This window comes from Dysidea avara, chromosome 9 (assembly GCF_963678975.1).
Source record: "Dysidea avara chromosome 9, odDysAvar1.4, whole genome shotgun sequence".
NCBI lineage: Eukaryota > Metazoa > Porifera > Demospongiae > Dictyoceratida > Dysideidae > Dysidea > Dysidea avara.
Genome location: NC_089280.1, coordinates 7891136 through 7913300, shown reverse-complemented (window position 1 = coordinate 7913300; position 22165 = coordinate 7891136). Strand labels below are relative to the sequence as shown.

General features: G+C 37.3%; 1 protein-coding gene across 1 annotated transcript in view; it reads left to right on the top strand.

The window, feature by feature from the left end:
- The window catches only part of LOC136265696 (ubiquitin carboxyl-terminal hydrolase 2-like), a 55049-nt gene extending 53478 nt beyond the window's left edge, over positions 1-1571 (top strand). Inside the window, exon 22 of the mRNA XM_066060589.1 lies at positions 1275-1571. Coding sequence (XP_065916661.1) covers positions 1275-1478 — 204 coding nt within the window. The 3' untranslated portion in view covers positions 1479-1571. The remainder of the gene's footprint in view (positions 1-1274) is intronic.
- The last annotated feature ends 20594 nt before the right edge of the window (positions 1572-22165 follow it).

Sequence of the window (22165 nt, the reverse complement as noted above, 5' to 3'; positions counted from 1 at the left end):
TATGTTTGCATCAATATTATGTGACCATTATCCCGGAATAGCAAACTTATGGTGTGAAAGCTTTTTAAACCACACAACACCACTGTGTGCATGTCTTAACACTGCTATAATGTTGCACTTTATCTGGGAACAAGTAGTATACTATTCACAAATTAATTGTGTGGTTGAAAATGAATTGGAGTAGTAGATGCAACATCCAAACATGTGTAAAAATGTGCGATCAAGATTCTTAATAGAAAATGTCACCGTAATATAACATTCATGAATTGGTACGTAGACTATGTACATAAGTTCATTAGATCTAAATATGAACAATCTGCATACAACCAATTGTTCTTCCTTTGTTTATGACCACTCTGCAAAAAGAAGATAAGACAGTAAAAGCAAGCCTGAAAGCTGGGGCTTGTACATACAAAATAAGTATTACATATGTGCGCCAAAATAACAAAAATGTGGTGGCATTTAAAAATAAGTCATGGTGAAAAAAGTTATGAAATCAAAGGTGACAGCAAAGAGATGGCAGCAACCATGTCGTTTTTAATGATGCCAATGTAGGTACAGAATGTTATTATTAAATTTGTTTCACATCATTGCAGCCATTTTGTTGGTCACCACCTCTGATTTCACAAATTTCACCATGACTGTTTTTGGAGGGTGCACCGTTTTTCACAGCTTAGCTGTTTTAGATGCAAATTTACATAACCTCATGTAGCATTTGAGATTGAGATGCTCAGATAGAACAGTCTCATTAGAACAGGTCTGCAGGGGAGTCGCAGATATTTTTAGAAGTTACAAACAGTTTAATAGAACAGAAAAATGGTGTACTATCTAAGAGTAGACCAACTGACTGCTTGATGCACCGATATAAGAGATTTTACCAATTATTGCTAATATTGAAATTCATATAACAGCTGATACTGAGAACCGATATGTTTGCACGTATTTTGTAAAATTGTCATTTTAAAACTTCAGTTTTTGTCTTATTTTTTATGAAAACAATAGCATCAAGGTCAGTAAAATTAATCGGCTAAGTAATCTGCTAATAACTACCAATATCGATATTGAGATGACTGACAATCTCTTAAGGGAGATTCCATTGTTGTGTATTTGAAGTTGTGTGAATGTGATATAGTACAGCACTATGACCTCATTAGTGACTCATAGTATTAAGTACTGTACATTTCTGTGTTTCCATTGTTATATATATACTTTATTTCTGTGTTTCTGTGTTTCAAATGCTATATAGACTTCATTTCTGTGTTTCCTATATGCAGACAACAGGACGTACTACATCAACAAAATATTCATTATTTGCTATTGTTGAACATACTGGCACCTTGAACTTTGGCCACTATGTTGCTTATGTTAAAGTGTCAAATGAATGGTACAAAGCCGATGATAGCATTGTCACAAAAGTTGAAAGCCGTTATGTATTAAGCCGTGAAGCATACTTGCTCTTCTATCAACAAGAAAACTAATACTGCATAATTTTATAGTAAATGGCATGTATGGTATACACACTCACATGTATGTATTATGTTATTTTGCTACTTAGTTTCTTATTATTTATACTGTGCTACTTGGCTATGCAGTTATACATGATATTCTGTAGTTAAACACTATCATACTAAAATCAAGGCATGTGCATGCAGAGCATTTTAACAACGCTGTGCCTAGAGTCACGGCATCATGACTGGACATTTTGCTGCTAAAGTCACGGCACAGCCACCCAGAATTCACACACTAGTTGTATGAAGGTAAGTTTTTGTTGAGTTTGAGACGAGCTAGGGTTGGCACAAGTCTAGTATTCCCCGAGTATTCAACTTTAGGGCATGCGCCTAGTAGTATGCCCAAGCATTCAACTTTAGGGGACGCGCCTAGTATGCCCTGAGCATTCGACTTTAGGGGATGCGTCTTGTACTTTAGAGTTAGGGTTAGGTAAGGGTTTAGTTTTTTCTTTACTGGTGTTATTTATATCTAATCCAAAACAGCCAAGCTGTAAAAAAAGTGTGCGGCCCTCAGAAAGGCTATGGTGAAAAAAGATGTGAAATCCAAGGTGGCGGCCAAGAAATGGCTGTGATGGTAGGTTAATGGTAAAAATTTTAATAATGACAATTCAGGTAAATTTTGTGAAGTGGCACAAAAATTTACCTGAATTGTCGTTATTAAAATTTTTACCATTAACCTACCATCACAGCCATTTCTTGGCCGCCACCTTGGATTTCACATCTTTTTTCACCATAGCCTTTCTGAGAGCCGCACACTTTTTTTACAGCTTGGCTGTTTTGGATTAGATTTCATTTCTTTTTGTATTTGTATGCCCCAAAGCCGGCCTATGGCCAGCTTTGGGAATTTTTTAACCTATGTTTTTTTCTTTACTACAGGAAGAAGAAAAGATGAAGTAGATGCACTTTAAATATTTTATCAGTAAATGTACAAATTATATATATGTGACCGGATTTGCGAAAAGGGGTCTTCCACACACATCCAATTTACGAAATTTGGCAGTTCATAATGTCAGATAGGAAAATAGCATTGCCTTGAAATTTGGACAGTGATGAGTAACAACATAGGTTAATGCATGAACAAAATTTCAGGTTAGTATCTTCTTTGAGCACAAAGGTATGGTCATTCAAGTTCATAGAATTGGATGTGTGTGGAAGACCCTTTTTCGTAAATCCGGTCACATATAATACATATGTGACCGGATTTGCGAAAAGGGGCCTTCCACACATCCAATTTGCCAACTTTGACAATTGGTAACTTCAGATTGGAGAGAGCTATTGCCTTGAAATTTGGGCAGTGGTGATTTCTTTGCAGCTGAACTCTCTACATGATGGTTTCTTTGTAGCTGAACTTTCTACAAGGTAATTTCTTCTAGCTGATCTCTCTACAGGGTGATTTGTTTGTATAGCTGAACTATTTACAAGGTAACTTCTTCTAGCTGATTTCTCTACAGGGTGATTTGTTTGTATAGCTGAACTATCTACAAGGTAACTTCTTCTAGCTGATCTCTCTACAGGGTGATTTGTTTGTAGCTGAATTCTGTACAGGTGATTTGTTTGCAGCTGAGCTCTTTACGGTTTCTTTGTAGCTGAACTCTCTACAAAGTAACTTCTTCTAACTGATCTTTCTACAGGGTGATTTGTTTGTAGCTGAACTATCTACAAGGTAATTTCTTCTAGCTGATCTCTCTACAGGGTGATTTGTTTGTAGCTGAATTCTGTACAGGTGATTTGTTTGCAGCTGAGCTCTTTACAGAATGGTTTCTTTGTAGCTGAACTCTCTACAAGGTAACCTTTCTAGCTGATGTCTCTACAAGGTGACTAGTTTGTAGCTGAACTCTCTACATGGTGGTTTCTTTTTGTAACTGAACTTTCTACAAGGTGACTTCTTCTAGCTGATCTTTCTATAGGGTGATTTGTTTGTAGCTGAACTCTCTACAAGGTAACTTCTTCTAGCTGATCTCTCTACAGGGAGATTTGTTTGTAGCTGAACTCTCTACAGGTGATTTGTTTGTAGCTGAATTCTGTACAGGTGATTTGTTTGCAGCTGAGCTCTTTACAGAATGGTTTCTTTGTAGCTGAACTCTCTAAAAGGTAACTTCTTCTAACTGATCTTTCTACAGGGTGATTTGTTTGTAGCTGAACTATCTACATGGTAATATCTTCTAGCTGATCTCTCTACAGGGTGATTTGTTTGGAGCTGAATTCTGTACAGGTGATCTGTTTGCAGCTGAGCCCTTTACAGAATGGTTACTTTGTAGCTGAACTCTCTACAAGGTAATTTCTTCTAGCTGATCTCTCTACAGGGAGATTTGTTTGTAGCTGAACTCTCTACAAGGTAACTTTTCTAGCTGATGTCTCTACAAGGTGGCTAGTTTGTAGCTGAACTCTCTACATGGTGGTTTCTGTGTAACTGAAATTTCTACAAGGTGACTTCTTCTAGCTGATCTTTCAATAGGATGATTTGTTTGTAGCTTCACTCTCTACAAGGTAACTTCTTCTAGCTGATCTCTCTACAGGGAGATTTGTTTGAAGCTGAACTTTCTAAATGATGGTTTCTTTGTAGCTGCAAGGTAATTTCTTCTAGCTGATCTCTCTACAGGGAGATTTGCTTGCAGCTGAACTATCTACAAGGTAACTTCTTCTAGTTGATCTCTCTACATGGAGATTTGTTTGTAGCTGAACTCTCTACAGGTGATTTGTTTGAAGCTGAACTTTCTAAATGATGGTTTCTTTGTAGCTGAACTCTCTACAAGGTAATTTCTTCTAGCTGATCTCTCTACAGGATGATTTGTTTGAAGCTGAACTTTCTAAATGATGGTTTCTTTGTAGCTGAACTCTCTACAAGGTAATTTCTTCTAGCTGATCTCTCTACAGGGAGATTTGTTTGTAGCTGAACTATCTACAAGGTAACTTCTTCTAGCTGATCTCTCTACAGGGTGATTTGTTCATAGCTGAATTCTGTACAGGTGATTTGTTTGCAGCTGAGCTCTTTACAAAATGGTTTCTTTGTAGCTGAACTCTCTACAAGGTAACTTCTTCTAACTGATCTTTCTACAGGGCAATTTGTTTGTGGCAGAATTTTATACAGGGTGATTTCTTTGCAGCTGAACTCTCTACATGGTGGTTTCTTTGTAGCTGAACTCTCTACAAGGTAACTTCTTCTAGCTGATCTCTCTACAGGGTGATTTGTTTGTAGCTGAACGATCTACAAGGTAACTTCTTCTAGCTGATCTCTCTACAGGGTGGTTTCTTTGTAGTTGAACTCTCTACAAGATAACTTCTTCTTAGACTAGCTGATCTCTCTACAGGGTGATTTGTTTGTAGCTGAACGATCTACAAGGTAACTTCTTCTAGCTGATCTCTCTACAGGGTGGTTTCTTTGTAGTTGAACTCTCTAAAAGGTAACTTCTTCTAACTGATCTTTCTACAGGGCAATTTGTTTGTGGCTGCATTTTCTACAGGGTGATTTCTTTGCAGCTGAACTCTCTAAAAGGTAACTTCTTCTAACTGATCTTTCTACAGGGCAATTTGTTTGTGGCTGCATTTTCTACAGGGTGATTTCTTTGCAGCTGAACTCTCTAAAAGGTAACTTCTTCTAACTGATCTTTCTACAGGGCAATTTGTTTGTGGCTGCATTTTCTACAGGGTGATTTCTTTGCAGCTGAACTCTCTACATGGTGGTTTCTTTGTAGCTGAACTCTCTACAAGGTAATTTCTTCTAGCTGATCTCTCTTCAGGGAGATCTTTTTGTAGCTGAACTATCTACAAGGTAACTTCTTCTAACTGATCTTTCTACAGGGCAATTTGCTTGTGGCAGAATTTTATACAGGGTGATTTCTTTGCAGCTGAACTCTCTACGTGGTGGTTTCTTTGTAGCTGAACTCTCACCAAAGTAATTTCTTCTAGCTGATCTCTCTACAGGGTGATTTGTTTGTAGCTGAACTCTCTACAAGGTAACTTCTTCTAGCTGATGTCTCTACAAAGTCACTAGTTTGTAGCTGAGCTCTCTACATGGTGGTTTCTTTGTAACTGAACTCTCTATAAGGTTACTTCTTCTAGCTGATCTCTCTACAGGGAGATTTGTTTGTAGCTGAACTCTCTACATTTTGGTTTCTTTGTAGCTGAACTCTCTACAAGGTAACTTCTTCTAGCTAATATCTCTACAGGGAGATATGTTTGTAGCTGAACTCTCTACATGATGGTTTCTTTGTAGCTGAACTCTCTGCAAGGTAACTTCTTCTATTGATCTTTCCACAGGACGATTTGTTTGTAGCTGAACTCTCTACATGGTGGTTTCTTTGTAGCTGAACTCTATACAAGGTGATTTTTTCTAGCTGAACTATCCATTTCCATAGTTGCATGAACTCCCTACAAGGTAACTTCTTCTATCTGATCTCTCTATAGGGTGACTTGTGTGTAGCTGATCTCTATACAGGTTTCTTGTTTCTAGCTGATCTCTTGAATTCTCTTCAGGGTGACTGCTCTATTAGAGTATCTCGATCTCGCACTTGCTGCACCAAGTTGGATTTCGTGTTATAACTCCGTGGCTTTAAGTCTGATTCTTCTACACCATTGATGAGCCTTTCTAAGATGATTACTCCATCTGTACAACGATTTTCAAAGCATTACCCGAAGCGGTTTATCTGGTAGGCGTGGCAAGCAGTCGTTATTTTTATTAGCTAATCTCGATTGCGTAATTGTTACACACTGTTGGTTTTTTCGTTGTATCTTCCTGTTTTTTAGCTCGATTTCTTTCAAACCACAAAAGGTTTGAGGTACAATAGTTAACCTATTCACCCACCGATTTTCAGCTTCTTCCCATACGCGGTTTACCCTGTAGGCGTGACAACATATTGGAGTTAATTTTCGTGAATAATCGCTCATAACTCTTTGCCTGTTTATCGTATTCCAGCCAAAGTTGGTACCGAGATGCGCCTTTATATCCCCCTTCTGTGTGCCAAATTTCAAGGCAATCGGATATGGCGTTCGAGTTTTATAGCAATTTTTGTAAGTGTGCGACAAGAAAAAGAAAAATAAGAAGAAAAAAGAAAAAACGAAGAAACTGAGCCAATTTTTGAAGTCGCATATCTCGGGAACGCGCGAAGCGATTTCGCTCAAATTTGGAATGTGGAGTGCTGCAGTTGGAGGGAATGTCCACAGCAAAAATCGTCTAATTTCATCAAGGAAGCACAGAACAGAGCTACGGAGGTGCGAAAATTGCGTTTTCTTTCTTCCTGTCAATATACTCACGGGTGTTACGCGCCGGCTTCTTGGGCCGCACGACACACTACCGTGTGTCTTGATAGGCTTCTTCGTGAATGACATATATAAGGTACAAACTAAAGGAGTAGGGTAGCTGGCACCGCAGTGATACAATGGTAGAGTGCTGGGCTAGAGTATGGGACGTTCAGGGTTTGATCCTCGCTTTAGCCAAACTTTTTTTTCCCATTTTCTTAGGTTTTTTGTCTAAGTTTTTTTTTTATTCACGTGATTGCCGTGACTCTAGGTACAGCCTTTTTCATTTGAGAAATAGTAATATTATCCTAGTGTAGGACACTATTGATTATAACAAGTGTGAATAAGGTATTTATGCATACGTAGGCTAACTGGGTAATGTAAAGTGTAAAAAATGCAGTATCAAAGTATACATGCATGCTGTTTAAAAATTTGCATACATTAAGTTCAGAGACTGGAGGTTTGCCTCACACTCATCAAACACTTATTCCTTAATACAACAATGGAAGACTGAATTTTAGGCCCTGATAAGGATTGCATGGTTGAGTCCTGTCTACAAAATTAATTATGTTGAACATTTATGCAAATGATTCAATTCTGTCTACTAGGGATGCGGCGATTATGCCAGCATAATTTCGGGAATAATAAGTATGTGTGGGAATCAGGAATTATGCTAGCATTTTGAGGTGATTATAAAGCTTTAACAGTAGGAAAATCTGCAGATTGCACAATTCCGTTAAAAAAGATCGAGATACTCTAATAGAGCAGTCAGAAACTCTAATAGAACAGTCACTGAATATTATTTACTCTAATAAAGCAGTCACATTGATATGAAATAATCTAATATAGCAACCAACTAAAGAATTTAAGACTATTTGAAGCTTCAACATCAATGAAAATGGTCTGATACAGCAATAAACTGGCATTATTAGCCAATTATGGTGGCATAATTTTGGGAATAATGGGCAATTCTCAAAAGCATAACAGGGGATTTTTTGAGCACTGCTCAAAAGCATAATGCTCAATTTTTGGAGCATAATAGCCTCATGCCTACTGTCTACTGCATGTACATTCTGACTAGTGCAATAAAAAAATATTATTAACTCACACATAGGGTTATAGGGATAAAACATATAGTGAAACAAAAGATGGTGGTAGCTATGAGGAATCTATACTTGGCATTGTGAAAAAATCCCTTGAAAAGTTGGACTTTAATTTATTAACTTTTTTGTTAGAACATAGCTATAAAATATACATGTGGTTCTGACTGATATCTTACTATTTGGTGATGCAGCAGGGATGTGTTATAATACCTTGTTTTCTAAGGAACTAGATCATTGAGGGGCATGGCTGACTATTGCAGGTGTGTTTTGATCATTTAAGGGGTGTGGCTCATTGCAATTGTTCTATAAGCCCATGCAACTAAGCTACTACCAGGGATACTACAGTGCATTAAGCACCTCAGATAGTTTTGCAGCATCTAAATACACTTCTTCAAGGAAAGTGTTGATCAATGCCTTGGTATGGTTTCCTGGCATGTTGAAGATGACAATTTAGTAGGAGGTATACTGTAATGGAAGATTAAGGAATGGCGAAGTGCAGAAAGCTGATTTTGTCAGAACTAAAGGCATAAGCTCACCTGTGAGTTTGTTGTGGCATATAATGGCAGCCATGCAATACTTATATTGGTTTGGCCTCTAACCTTGTGACTGGTCAGGTTGGCAAGCTGGCAGTCTCTGACCAAAAATTGAGTTTTGATGACAGATTGATTATTTTTTTTAAAAATTCAATATCCAGCCACCTGTTTTTTTTTTTTTTTAACACTGTATTTAATGTTGAATGGAGTAAGACTACCGCAAGACAATTAGTACTTACATTGCATATGATATTTCTATGATGATTTTTAGACACTGCAATTTTAGTGGTGCCAATTACAAGACTTATTAATTTTTATTATGTTGGTGGTACCCATCACTTTAGGGGGAGCCCTAGCCTACTTGCATAGTGCTCGTGGCAGCCCAGTAGTAATTGGGGGCACTTGCAAGTCGAGTGCTTCCTTCACATTAGTTTAATCTTTTTGTCCAGCACTATACCTGCGTGGGGGTGGTGATGGTCACCCCGGGGGTAGAAATAAAACCCTAAACAGTACTACCAAACTGTTTGATCTTTTAGATCCTTCCTGAGAGATAAATGTATGTGGTGTACTGCATGTATTAGTTATTCAGTCATTAGATTAGATTAGATTATCGATTTTTGTCAAAAGACAAGGGTCACACAAAAGGCAAAGCCTGCAAACGTGCTCCCCTTACAAAGACATACATACATACATACAGTTACAAGTAGGGACCCGCCGATTATGCTGGCATAATTATGAGCATAATAGGTGTCTGAAAGCATTGAGCATAATGCTAGCATAATAGGTAGAATATTTGTGTAATAGTATGAATTCTTGCTTATCATCACAAAAAGATCGATATACTCTAATACTGAACAGTCAGTAACTCTAATAGAACAATCATATAACCATAGATATTAGATATAACTGACTGTTCTATTAGAGTATATCGATCTTTTCTGTGATATACATTTTGACAAGTAAGTTTGTGCTTCAGCCACTTATTATTTATCCATAAATTGGAAATTATTACTAGAGCATGGGTAGGGTCCGCAATCCGAAAAATCAACTTCTACAAATCAATCCCCCTACCATTGTGGGATGTTCATTGTAGTATCCCATTGCTTGATCCACCATGAAACCGGAGGCACGATTGTTGTCTTCACAGAAATGTTGTTTTCAGTATCCCGCAAGATGCAAAATTTATTTTTTAAATTTCGTGCTCCACACAAAGGACCGGATGAAACTTGCTATTTAGCCAAATCGTACGTATCCAGAGTTGTTGTAGTTGAAAAATACGCACAAAAATAAGTAAATTATTTGCTGGGTGCCCGGCACAGGGTTGCTTTCTTTGAAAAATCAGACAAAGAGATACGAAGTTTCGAATTCAAACTGCCCTACCACCCAGGGCAAGAGAAGCCAACTATTCCTCATAGTGTTTCGATACGGTTGGGTGCATAGTCTGTCTATGCTGTTAGTTTGGAAAAGATCTGAGACTTCTCACCATCTGGGTGACGAGCGTCAAAATTTTCTGCAGCATCAAAGGATTGTGTCACGCTTGCTAGTCATTTCCAGCGCTTCTGCAGCCACAACAATCATCAATTATAAACTAAAACTATGGCAAAAGATGTCCCTGAACAGTTGGTAGCAGCGGTTGTCAATTATTATTTCATCCACGGCTTCCACGCCTCGCTCTAAGCAATGTATCAAGGGAGACAGCAAAATCGTCCAAATTTGACTTCACCTCTCACGCTCCACAGCAGCTTCAAATCTTCACTAGATCACCCTACATCACCATTATGCTGCAAAACATCCAAAAACAAACCGAAAAAAGCACAAAATCTTTCATTTTTGATTCGAGCTGGGTGGAGCACCTGGTGAGCTGCTGGTATACTGCATCATATGAAATCACAGAAACACCAACTACTACTACTACCAAACGTTTTGATCCATCATTTATCATCATTCTAAACAAAATTAAGTGACCATTGTGGCATCAGAAGTACTGGAAAGCACTTTGGTACCATTGAGAGAATCCCTTGAAACGACGCACAAAAATTTTGACGTCCTTCACCCAGATGGTGAGAAGTCTCAGATCCTTTCCAGACTAACAGCATAGACAGACTATGCATCCAACTTTATCACATCACTATGAGGAAGAGTTGGCTTTTCTTGTCTTGGTTGGTAGGGCAGTTTGAATTCGAAAATTTGTGTTTCGTTTTCTGCTTTTCGAGAGAAAGCAACCCTGTGCCGGGAATCCAGTGAATCATTTGCTTATTTCTGTGCGTACTTTAAAACTACATTAACTCTAGATAATATCTAGCTAAGCAGTAAGTTCTATCCTGTTCTTTGTGTGGAGCACAAAATTTTAAAAATAATTTTTGCTTCTCACGAAATACTAAAATTGATATTTCTGTGAAGACGACAATCGTGCCTCCGGTTTCATGGTGGATCTAGCAATGGGATACCACAATGAACATCCCACAATGGTAGGGGGTTCGATTTGTAAAAGTTGATTTTTCGGATTGCGGACCCTAGCATGGGAACTGAAGCATAAATAATTGGGCATAATTTGAGCATACTGAATAGGTAAGTCTATTGAGCATATATTTAAGCATAATAGGTAAAATTTTGAGCAGTGCAGCATAACATAATAGGTAAAATTATGAGCATAATTGGCGGGTCCCTAGTTACAAGTACAAAATAAAACATACAGCAAAAACATGACACACGACAACTACATACAAAAAGAAAACAAAGAAAATTACAAAATCAGGTTAGCTGAGCAGAAATCGACGAAGTGCCATCCGAAAAGGAATTGCTTTGGAAATTTTTAAAATTTCTACAGGTACTGAGTTCCAAAGAAATGGAGAATTTATTAAAAAAGAAAAACAGTATGTGTTAATGGTAGATGATGATGTGGTAAGTGAAAGTGAATGGGATCTAGTATTGGTGCTTGAAAACTTGAAATGTGAGTTGAATGGGATAGAAACTCTGTCATGGTAAAGATTTAAGTTCTTCATAAACATTCTCTGGTGTGAATTGTACAGAGTCAATAAGCTTTCCATTAAATTTGACAGACTCACGCAGAGATTGCAACTTCCCGTCATGTGCTACCAAACTAGCTAATATATATAGTTCCTGCTAAAACCATAAATTTCAAAGCAGGGACCCCTCCCTATAGTAGAGCGGCTTAGGCAAAATATTGTACACTTTGTGCAGAAATTATGAAACTTTGCACATAGTATCTAATTACCATGAAGTGCATTTTGAGATATGGAGCCATTGCAGATTAGACCTTTGATGTCCTCTACAATTCGTTTATGCTCAAAAATAGTGACCTTTGTCTATATATCACCCATACAACACTCAATTTGTTCAAACTAGGTGCCAAATTGAAGATCTTTATCCACAAAACAAGTTGATACTTGTTGCAAGATCATAGCATATTCCATTTCAAAGTTATGGTAATTTTTACCAGCAGCAAATTTATATCAACTGCCCACGCAATTACACCCTTAATCTACATTCTTTGCTTGCCATTCGATTATTTTTTTTAATCTAACCATGAGCACTGCAGGTTACACATACAACCAAAACATGATCCAGGAGTGAGGCATAGAGTTATGTACAATACTGTGAGATAATTCAACAAACGTCATAATTTATGTAGTTTTGTTGTCAAATTAAACACAAATTTGAGGTTGTTTATGGCTATATTTGCTTCTGTATATATAACAATAATAATTTGATGCATAAAACTCTAAGATTATACATGCTACTATCACTCATGTTTGCTGAAAAGCCTTATACATATCTAACATACCATATTGATAGCTAATTTTGCGAACTGACTATAGGGGGATTATGGTCCTGAACTATACCTACATCTTGTATCCCCTTAAATATGTATTTGCCTTTAGAGAGATCTAGACACACAGCCAAGATGTGGTGGAGTCTGAGGGCATAACCAACTAGCTAGCTAGATAATTTGCGTTTCACAATTTGGTTCTATACAGCAAAATGTGTTCTATGTTCACAAGTATAGCTAAAAACCTTAGTTAATTATATAAACCTAACAACTTCAAAAAAGTATTTTCCAAAGCTTTACAGCAATAAAAATTGGCATACAGGTTTTAGAAACAGTACTTAACTCAGTCAGACCATAGATAATAGACACCCCTACCGTCAGACCTTCATCTAGGAAATGACTAAAGGGGAATCACAATGAGAGTAATGGGGGACGATGGTATAAAGTTCTTTGTGTTCATAGCTAGTTTACTCACATGGCATCTAAAGGGGCATGCCATGCACCCAGGATATTTTAGACTCCCTCAGGTGCATTCTCAAGTACAACCTCTAAAGTACCTAAGAATGACCTACAGTACCTGAGAATGACAAGAAGTAATCTCTTGCTTGTATTCTCAGGTACAGTTCTGGGCTGTTGTACCAGCAGTGCAGGCAAAATACACATGTCATGTATTTCATTCAATATTACAGTTATGGTTGATGTATTCATTGAGATTTTGATTTATGGAGTAAGGAGTTCATTTATCAAAGGGGTTCATTTATCAGTTAGTTTAAAAAGTACCTGCTCCCCCCCAAATGAACTATTACAGAACCCCCATTGTAGTTAAAACTGTTGATAGAGCAACATACGTATAATTATGAACTTTTATTTAACTATCAGAAGAGAGGTGGGTACATGCCCCACCCCTGGATATCTCCTCACTTTTTGGTTGTATATGCAACCTGCAGTATTCAGGATTAGCTAAAAATAATTTAAAATTGAGTGCAAACAAGAATGTAGATAAAGAGTGTAATTACATGGGCAGTTAGATTTATATGAATTTGCTGCTGGTAAAAAAAAATTACCATAACTTTGAAATAGAATAATTTATGCAATGAGCTTGCAACAAGTATCAACTTGTTTCTTGGATTAAGATCTTCAATTTGGCACCTAGTTTGAACAAATTAAGTATTGTATGGGTGATATAAAGACAAAGGTCACTATCTTGAGCATAAAATGAACTGTAGAGGATACCAAAGGTCAAATCTGCGATGGCTCTACATCTCAAAACACACTTCATGGTAGGTAGGTACTATTATACTTTCTGCACAAAGTGCTCAATTTGCTCATTTTTGCTAGCTATAAGCCGCTCTACTACTACACCACAACTGCTGTATACATACTGATAATAATTATTATAGCAATAATAATTTTTTTTGAAGATAACATGGTAAGTGAACACATTAAATACAAGTGTAAGGGAAAATTAGGAATTTTAAGTTTAATTAGGGATCACATAAAAAAGTAGGGAAACAAGGGAGCTGCAGATATACACACTAGTGAACATTTAATCCCTACTTCAAATTCAGTTTATATAGCCATGACTGAGTTAGGGATTAAATGTTCACTAGTATATGTGACCGGATTTGCGAAAAGGGGTCTTCCACACACATCCAATTTGCCAACTTTGACAATTGATAACTTCAGATTGGAAAGAGCTATTGCCTTGAAATTTGGGCAGTGGTGAGCACCAATATAGCTGAATACATGGTGAATTTTCAGGTTAATATGTTACTTGAACACTGAGTTATGGTCTCCAATGGTTACGGAATTGGATGTGTGTGGAAGACCCCTTTTCGCAAATCCAGTCACATATATTTATATCTGCAGGTGTAGGCGACCTCCCTTGTTTCCCTATACTTAGAATTCCTCATTTTTCCTTATGTATACTTGTTTATTTTTTGTAGCATTATTATAACTGCTGAACCTGTGCATGCCCCATAAAAAGAAAGAATGGCATCAAAGTTATTGTAATGTTTTTGTCTAAAGGTGCACCCGACCTATCAGTTACTGACTCGAAAGTGACATGGTCATTATGCTTCACTTTCAGCTATGTTCAGCCCATTACACAGCACTGCAAACAAAGAACACAGGAGAAGTGCCTCTGCAATCAATCCAGTCACCACAAAAAAATTATAATGGTAATATAAGATTTCTTTTTTTAATTTTTATGAATACAGCATTTAAATTAAAAAGAAAGTCTTTGCCTTGCTCATACAAACTGTGGGCAGAGAAGCAATCAAACTCTGCCCAACCCTGTGATGAATCTGATGATGGAATTGTTGCAATTACCAATGTAGCATTACTACATTGGACATCAATAGCAACCTTCTGAATCAAAAATTGGGTGGCCCTATTATTTCCAGACTGCTCCATTACCCGGGAACCTATCTGCCTCACTAATGAACATGCACATCATCCCCAAGCACTAGGAATCTAAACACATAGAGGGGAGAAGTAAAAAGATGGAGTTAAAGAACAATATGGACAATTCATGTGCCCCAACTATCAATTATTGACTCGAAAGTGAAGTGGCTATTATGTTTTGGTTTCACCTATTTTTCAGCCCATTACATGGTGTTACAAATGAAGAACAGTATTAGAAATGCTCTGCAATCAATTCAGTCACTATGTACAATTCCTGTTTACAAATGCAGGGAAGCCATGCATCATGTCACCATGAATTGATACCTTGGGCTAAAAGAAATGGGACACAAAAGAGGACAAAGGTAAGTCCATAATGTGTGCATTATATGTACCATGGTATGCCAAAAGGCACATCTTGGGACAAAGTGACATTGAACAGTGAAAAAATCCAGCCCATAGCTTTAGCCGTTATTGAGTTATGCTTGCCTGAAGGTATCCGTTAGTCAGTAGAAAATTCTTTTTATTAAAATTTTGTAACAATCTGTTGGAAACATTTAGGGTCATACTGGAGGCACTGTTGGGCTTGGTGATTGCATGAATCATAACCATGTAATATACACCTGTACACTAATAAAGCAGTCAAGAGTACAATCAATAAACAATAATCACCTCCCGCCTGCATCATCTTGGAGTTGAGGCCAGTTTTTGCTGCATGCTATGTGACAGGAAACAAGCAGGGGCCTGACTGGAATCCAATACAAATTGCTGGAATCCCATGATGGAATCTGGAATCTTGGTTAGAATCTGAATAACTGATAATATGGAATTTAAGTCCTATTATTTCTGTACATTTCTTGTAAATTATACTGTAAGTTATCTTGTGTGCAGTCTTACCAATCAGTTTAGTCTTGTGAGCATATAAAGTGCACGTGTCTTGATACACTTGTATGGGAAATAAAACAACTAATCTAACCAGTGATCTAGTTGGCCTATAGGAGTGCAAAAATGTTTATATCAAGTTTATATAATCTGTCTGTCTGTCTGTGTACCTATGCAAATTTTGAAATGGAATGATAATTTGGAATCTTGGTATGCATGGAATCTGGAATCTTAGTATGGAATCTGAAATCTTTATTAAAAATCGGATATGATCTTGCACACCATGTTTGGGTATAATTATATAGAAGATTTTACAGCACAACTTAGATATCGGTACATAATTTATTAATTAGTTACTTATAAAATCTGGAGGAGATCCTTCCCTTAAATCTGCTCCTATATCCCAGTGTGGTTTTACATTCTTCTATTTCAGCACCATAGATCTCATGATTGTTTAGCTGAGCCAGTGGCGTATCTACACCCGGGCCTGGGCCCTAGTTAATTTGAATCGTGCCCGGGTAAATGCTATTCAACATCAATGTTGAGTAACCATTTATAACAATGATGATTGTAAAGAATAACTAGCACAACTTATGTAGCTCTAATCCATGTCAACTCAAGCCTTTTTTCCAGAGGAGAACGGCGATCTTGCATTGGTTTCAATTGTGGTATTGCCAATGTAAGGCACTTAATAGAAGGAAGATCACATGACTACCAACTGCAGCATTGTGACAGACCAAATGAATGTGTGGTGAATAGTGCCCATTCAAGACGAAGATGTGATCAGACAAGAGCAACTTTTGAGACGTTTTGAGATGTGCATCATGTGGCTGTGTGAAACTTCAAAGTTTCCTCCAGCGTAGCTGTGTGCCGGTGTGAAGAAGACGATAGTAGCTAGCGTTCAATCATAGTGTATCAAGTAGGGTGTTATTAGTTATCCTGCATGCAGTTAACAGTGGCGGGTGTAGATGGGTTTCTGGGGTTTCGACAGAAACCCCCTTTTAAATTTAGCTTAGTGGCATTCTCAATATATAAACATTATTGTATTGACAATTTGTCATAGCAAACAACTATATACCAGCAGCATGCATGCAGTTGCACTTAACTAACCATTTATAGTTATTAAACCCTCAGCAACAATAAATACTTTAGGTTTAAGGAAGAAAATCCATCCCTCCTGGAGGAGACTGAGTGTGGCCCCGACTAGACATTAGGTGACCTGCAGTTCGAATCCTGGGGTTGGAGGGATTTTTTTTTCCTTACTTTGGCCCCTTTTCTGTTACACCTTTTCAGCTATAAGCCACTAAGTCTAAGTCCTTGCAATTAGGTTAGGTAATCCTAAGGCTGCAGCACATGTTGCTGTCAGACCTTCAGTGCTGGTCACTGTAAAGCGCTAATAACAATAACAAACACTTCACTCTTCATCTCCCACTGTATTAAAAACGATCGAGATACTCTAATAGAGCAGTCAAGTAACTACTCTAATAGAGCAATCAAAGCTACAGCTTGTAGTCCCCATATTTGCCCTGTAGTTAGCTATAGGACTTAGTAACTATTTACAGTTTAAAGCATTGAATGTATTGTAATTGCTATCCAAAAATAGCTTAAAATCCCTCTCAGAGCTTCTAAAATCTCAAAATTTTCCGGAGAATTGCCATCAGATGCCTCAATTAGCTATTTATTTATTTATTTATTGTTACTGGGCAGACGGCAATTGCCGATGCGCCCAGGGGGCGATCAACACCAATATACCAATTTTCAGAAACCCCCTTTTAAGAATCCTAGATCCGCCACTGGTTAATGTAGGTATAGCACATAGATAGTGATGCACAACATATTTTAGACGCTATATTGATGTCCATATGAAGATGTGTATGTGTGTTGCTTGGCTGAGTGGCGTGCCCACCCAGTGCCCAGGTAAAGTAAAATGTCTAGATACGCCACTGTTTAGTTCTAATGGCACACAACAAAAAGACTGCTAATTATTATGTTAATTGTTGTGCAGCAATCAATGCATATTATAGTGCACACTGTGACAGGTGTGTTACATTCCATGTAGTAAATTATTACAAAAGTGATCAAGAGATGGAAATATATCTATGTAAGCAGTATATAAGAGAATGCTTGCAGAGAAATGTGTTGATGAAATTTCTATTTTTTTTTGTAAATTAATTGGGTGTGCCACAAGTCGCTGCTATCCACATCTATATCTAGCAACTGTGGAGCAGAGATAGTAAGGTCTAAATCTTGTGACTCAGGAATAAGTACAGTATGAATGTATTATGCTCAGCATCCAGCTGTATAGTGTTGTCTTCCTCCGGTCCACTTCCAGTTCCTCCCAGTTTACAGTTGCTTATCCTGATATTGTGCTTCGAATCTGGAGGGGTTTCTCCTGCTTACCAAGCAAGTTTCTTTTCCAGTCTTTGTTCCATGGGTTATGTATATAGATCTGTATAGGTGCAGGCTTTATATAGTTGTCACTCATAAAGAGTACTTTGATGCAATTATATTATTGGTTTAAACCAAGCCATACGTAGATGGCTTAGTAGGTAAGCAGTGCTTAGTCATTCTTCAATATTAATTTATTCCAGTGGATCGCCACTAGTGCATCGTGTATGGCTATCACAAGCATCTCTCCTGCTGCTGTAACTGATGGTAGTGTTACTGGTAATTTGACCTTATACGTACAAAAGTAATTATCATCTTTACTTAAAGCAGTAATATACTGTAGCAGAAAAATATTTGTGAAATCTCTACTTTTTTTCTGTGTGTAGTGTCATACAAGTTTGAAACATGTTCCAAACTAAATAAGAAGTTAAGTCGGGGCAAGTTTTTCTCAAAACACAGCAAATTTTCTGTGATGTACCAAAATTTACCCTTGTGTAAAAAGCATGGTTCCTAGTTCCTACACGTGTAGGGCAACATTAAGAAATTTTGTAGAAAATATTCCCACACTGTTGAATTTTGTAAGAAAGATTCCTACGAATGACATAATACGTAGGAATTCTTACAAGTGTAGGAATTATTCCTACATTTGTAAGAACAATTCCTACACTAACTTGTAGGAATTATTCCTACACTTGTGCGTGGGAATTATTCCTATGTACACTGCAAGAAGATGCCTTACACTTTGTGCCATGTTTAGGAGTCTAAGCTTCTTACAAATTTCAACAGTGTAGGAATATTTCCTACAAAATTCTGCAAAAATTCTTAATAAGCTCTCATTTACACATGTAGGAACCATGCTTCTTACGCAAGTGTAAAATTCCTTCCCACACTTTACCGAATTATGATTTCTTATTTAATTTGGAATATATTTGAGAATCATCAAGCATTCTATTAGAGCAATCATTACAATTAAGATGTGTGTAAATCATACAAATTTAAACTGAGTGAAAAGAAACTGCATGCTTGAGACTCATCAGTAGATTATAATCATTTTGGCTTGTGCTGAAACCAGGCTCATGGATACTCTCTCTATAATAGTGAACTCTTGTTGATAGCCATAATAGCTATAATTAATTTTTTTTAAACACAGTGTTTGAAGTCTATAATCTAGCTACTGACCTACTCATACAGACTTTCAGTGTGTTATCTTCAGCTAATGCACTTACTCATGCAGCCACAGTGCATATGCAATTTTAAGGAATGATCACATATGCAAATATTAGTTACATCACTAGTACTGTTATAACTGTGGGGATCCCTAATACAGCACTCAAATATTAGTTGTATTGTGAAAAACACTTAAAAAGTCTAATTTCTAAAAATATTTTCTGGGGGTATGCCCCAGATCCCCTATCATTGTAGTGCTATGTAGCTATATAGGCCCCCCAAAAGTCTGGCTATATAATATCCCTGAACCTCATTAAAACCCTCAATACACCAAACACGTTTTATTTTAAAGAAAGCAATAAATACCATAAATGCTCTAAGTTTCAATATAGGAAGTCTAATATTTTTTTAAAAATCAGAAGATAACCACCTAGATTCTGAAACTATAAGTGCGTACCGTTCAAACTTATATGAAAGAATATTTAAAATAGCTTGTGCACCACAGAGTTCTATCATTTTCAGCTCATGAACACTGTTTTATCTTGCCCCTCCTCAGGTCTCCAGGTGGCGCCACTGAGATACATAGTACTCTGAAGAACCAAACACCAGTACTACATCTCAACAAGAGTTATCTACCAACACACAGTTTAAGTAATCAGGAGGATGTGAGATTAGGAACTAGCGTGCTGTTATTGAGAAATGCAATTTGTCCTGTGTAGCTATGTGCCAATAGAAAATGTGCCAATATTGATTTCAAGGTTTTGTGGGTTAACAGTGAAAGTTCTATCCTTGGATTAGACCTCCATATAGTCTAATACATTTTGGAATTGTTTTGAAAATCTGCTAAATTAGGTAACATTGCTAAAACTTTGCTCCTCGAAATATTTAGGCTATATTATACCAAACTTTCTTTTTTATACCAATGTTTTTTCCAAGTTACAAGCTTCATCTACCAGACTAACATACCATAATTCGTATTTTCGTTGTAAAAATTAATAATTTCCGTAAGCAAAACTTGTACGAAAATTTCTTACAAGATTGAACTACTCTAATAGAGCAGTCATTCACGTATATCATATGTGACCAGATTTTACAGAACCGATCCAAATCGCACATCAGGCAAAACCAAACTAACACCACCAGTGGATAGCTACACTATCGTACTACAAGTTTTGACCCTCAGCACTACTCAAACTACACGAGGCTGGTTTTTACACACGTCTTTTCTGGGTGGTGTGGAGTGCTCAAATGGCGGTTTCAGGCCTTGTGAAGGACCTGGCTTGGCAAGAGTCAGTGGTTTACTGGTGGACAGCCTTATAATGTTGGCCAGACGTGTTCTCTGTTGATTTTGCTACATATCAGCCACTAAGGAGCCAGCACAGCCCTGTAATCTCGTGTCTGGACTCCAATCGTGGTCTGCCTCCATTTTGAGGTCTATCTCTTGCCCTCCCTGCCACCCCCAGCCTCCACCCCGTTGTGAGCACTCGTGATACTACTTCGCTCGTCCAACTGCTCAGATTTTCCATCTTATTTGGCGGGAAACTGTACAAGCAGCTACAAGTACTGGAAGTGGCTTGAAAGGTAACAGATTGATGCATCTTTTGTGTAAATTTCATACGCGTGCTTGCTATCCTTGGAGAGTTATGCTGGCTTCAATTCTTTAAAACCGTTTATCTCGGAACTTCTAATGTGCGATTTGGATCGTTTTTCCAAAATCCAGTCACATATATTATAAGAAAATATTTTTACACCAAAATGTTCACGAAAATAAAGCGAATTACGGTATAAATTAGAATCCATAGAACAAAGTCTGGAAGAAAAGAAACTTGCTCAGTCAGCATGTAACATGCCTCCTCACTCCTCAGTATTAGGCAACTGAAGCTGGAACTACATAATTATAGTCACCCCTTCCTTAAAGGAATGGCCAAGAATAACTGTAGGAATCTCTGATTCACAAGATGGCATGTATATATAGGAAAAACCAATGTAAAATGCACTGTAGCTATGCATGCCAAAATGCCATTCTTGTAGACTTGCTTGCTTGCTATGTCGTGTAGTTAGCTGCAAAGTGTGAATTCAACAGTGCAAAACTCTCCGGCTAACAGATCAATCACCATGTGCTTCAAGTCTAATTTAGTAACTAATGCATGCCTCATTACTTGTATCATTCAAAATGATGATGATGCATTGCTTCATTCAATTACCTTGCTTCATTCTTGATGTGATCTAGCTTCTCAGCACAATACTGTTGCAGAGCATAACAAATCCTGCAATGCAGCCATGAAATCACTGAACAATAAATGGTAATAATATATTTTTCATGAGTTGGGCCAATAAACTTAATTATTAGTTTCTCATCCCTGCCCACATCACTTTTTTTTTACCTCATCAATGATTTTTTACACCACCGGTGGCTTAGTGCAGCCATCCAGCGCCTTGTAAAGTCGGTACCTTGCTAGAGCAGTCTAAGAAAACTGCATTATGAGTCATTTGATTTGATTAACCTCCAGGCAATTGCAATTGGTTACGGCCATTCTTTCTTTTCCCAGAGAAACACATCATGTACACATAAGTAAACACCAAAACAATACAAAAACGACCAGACATGCATATCAACACAATTACAAAACAAAAACAAAAGACTATACACAATTACAAAAAATAAAAAAAAGATTACACACACATACAACCAATAAAGTGAGTCACAATACTGTCTAAAAGCATCCACATAGCTATTGTGGTTTGTCACCAGTGGTGGCAGTGCATTCCACAAGCTTTAATTTATAGTAAAACAAAGAAACTGAGTAAACTTAAACAGAATTTAGGAAAATTTACTAAATATATAGGTATTTTTGTACAATAAGAGGGTGTTCTGCTAGGTGGCTCAAGTCAAGTGGTATACATTAATACTGACGATATTTTAGCTATAGCTGATTCAGCTATCTCAGTTAAATAAAAAATAAAATGTGACCGGACTGGTAATGTGGGCACAAACTACACCCTGTCAAACAACAGGACATTTCTCAGTATTTGGAACAGGATATACATTCTGTAATTTGTATTATAAAGCCAATTAAATTTCAATTTAGATCTGAAATTAAAATTCCATGACCATAGCATGATGAAGTTAAAAGATATGAGTCGTGTAAATTTGAA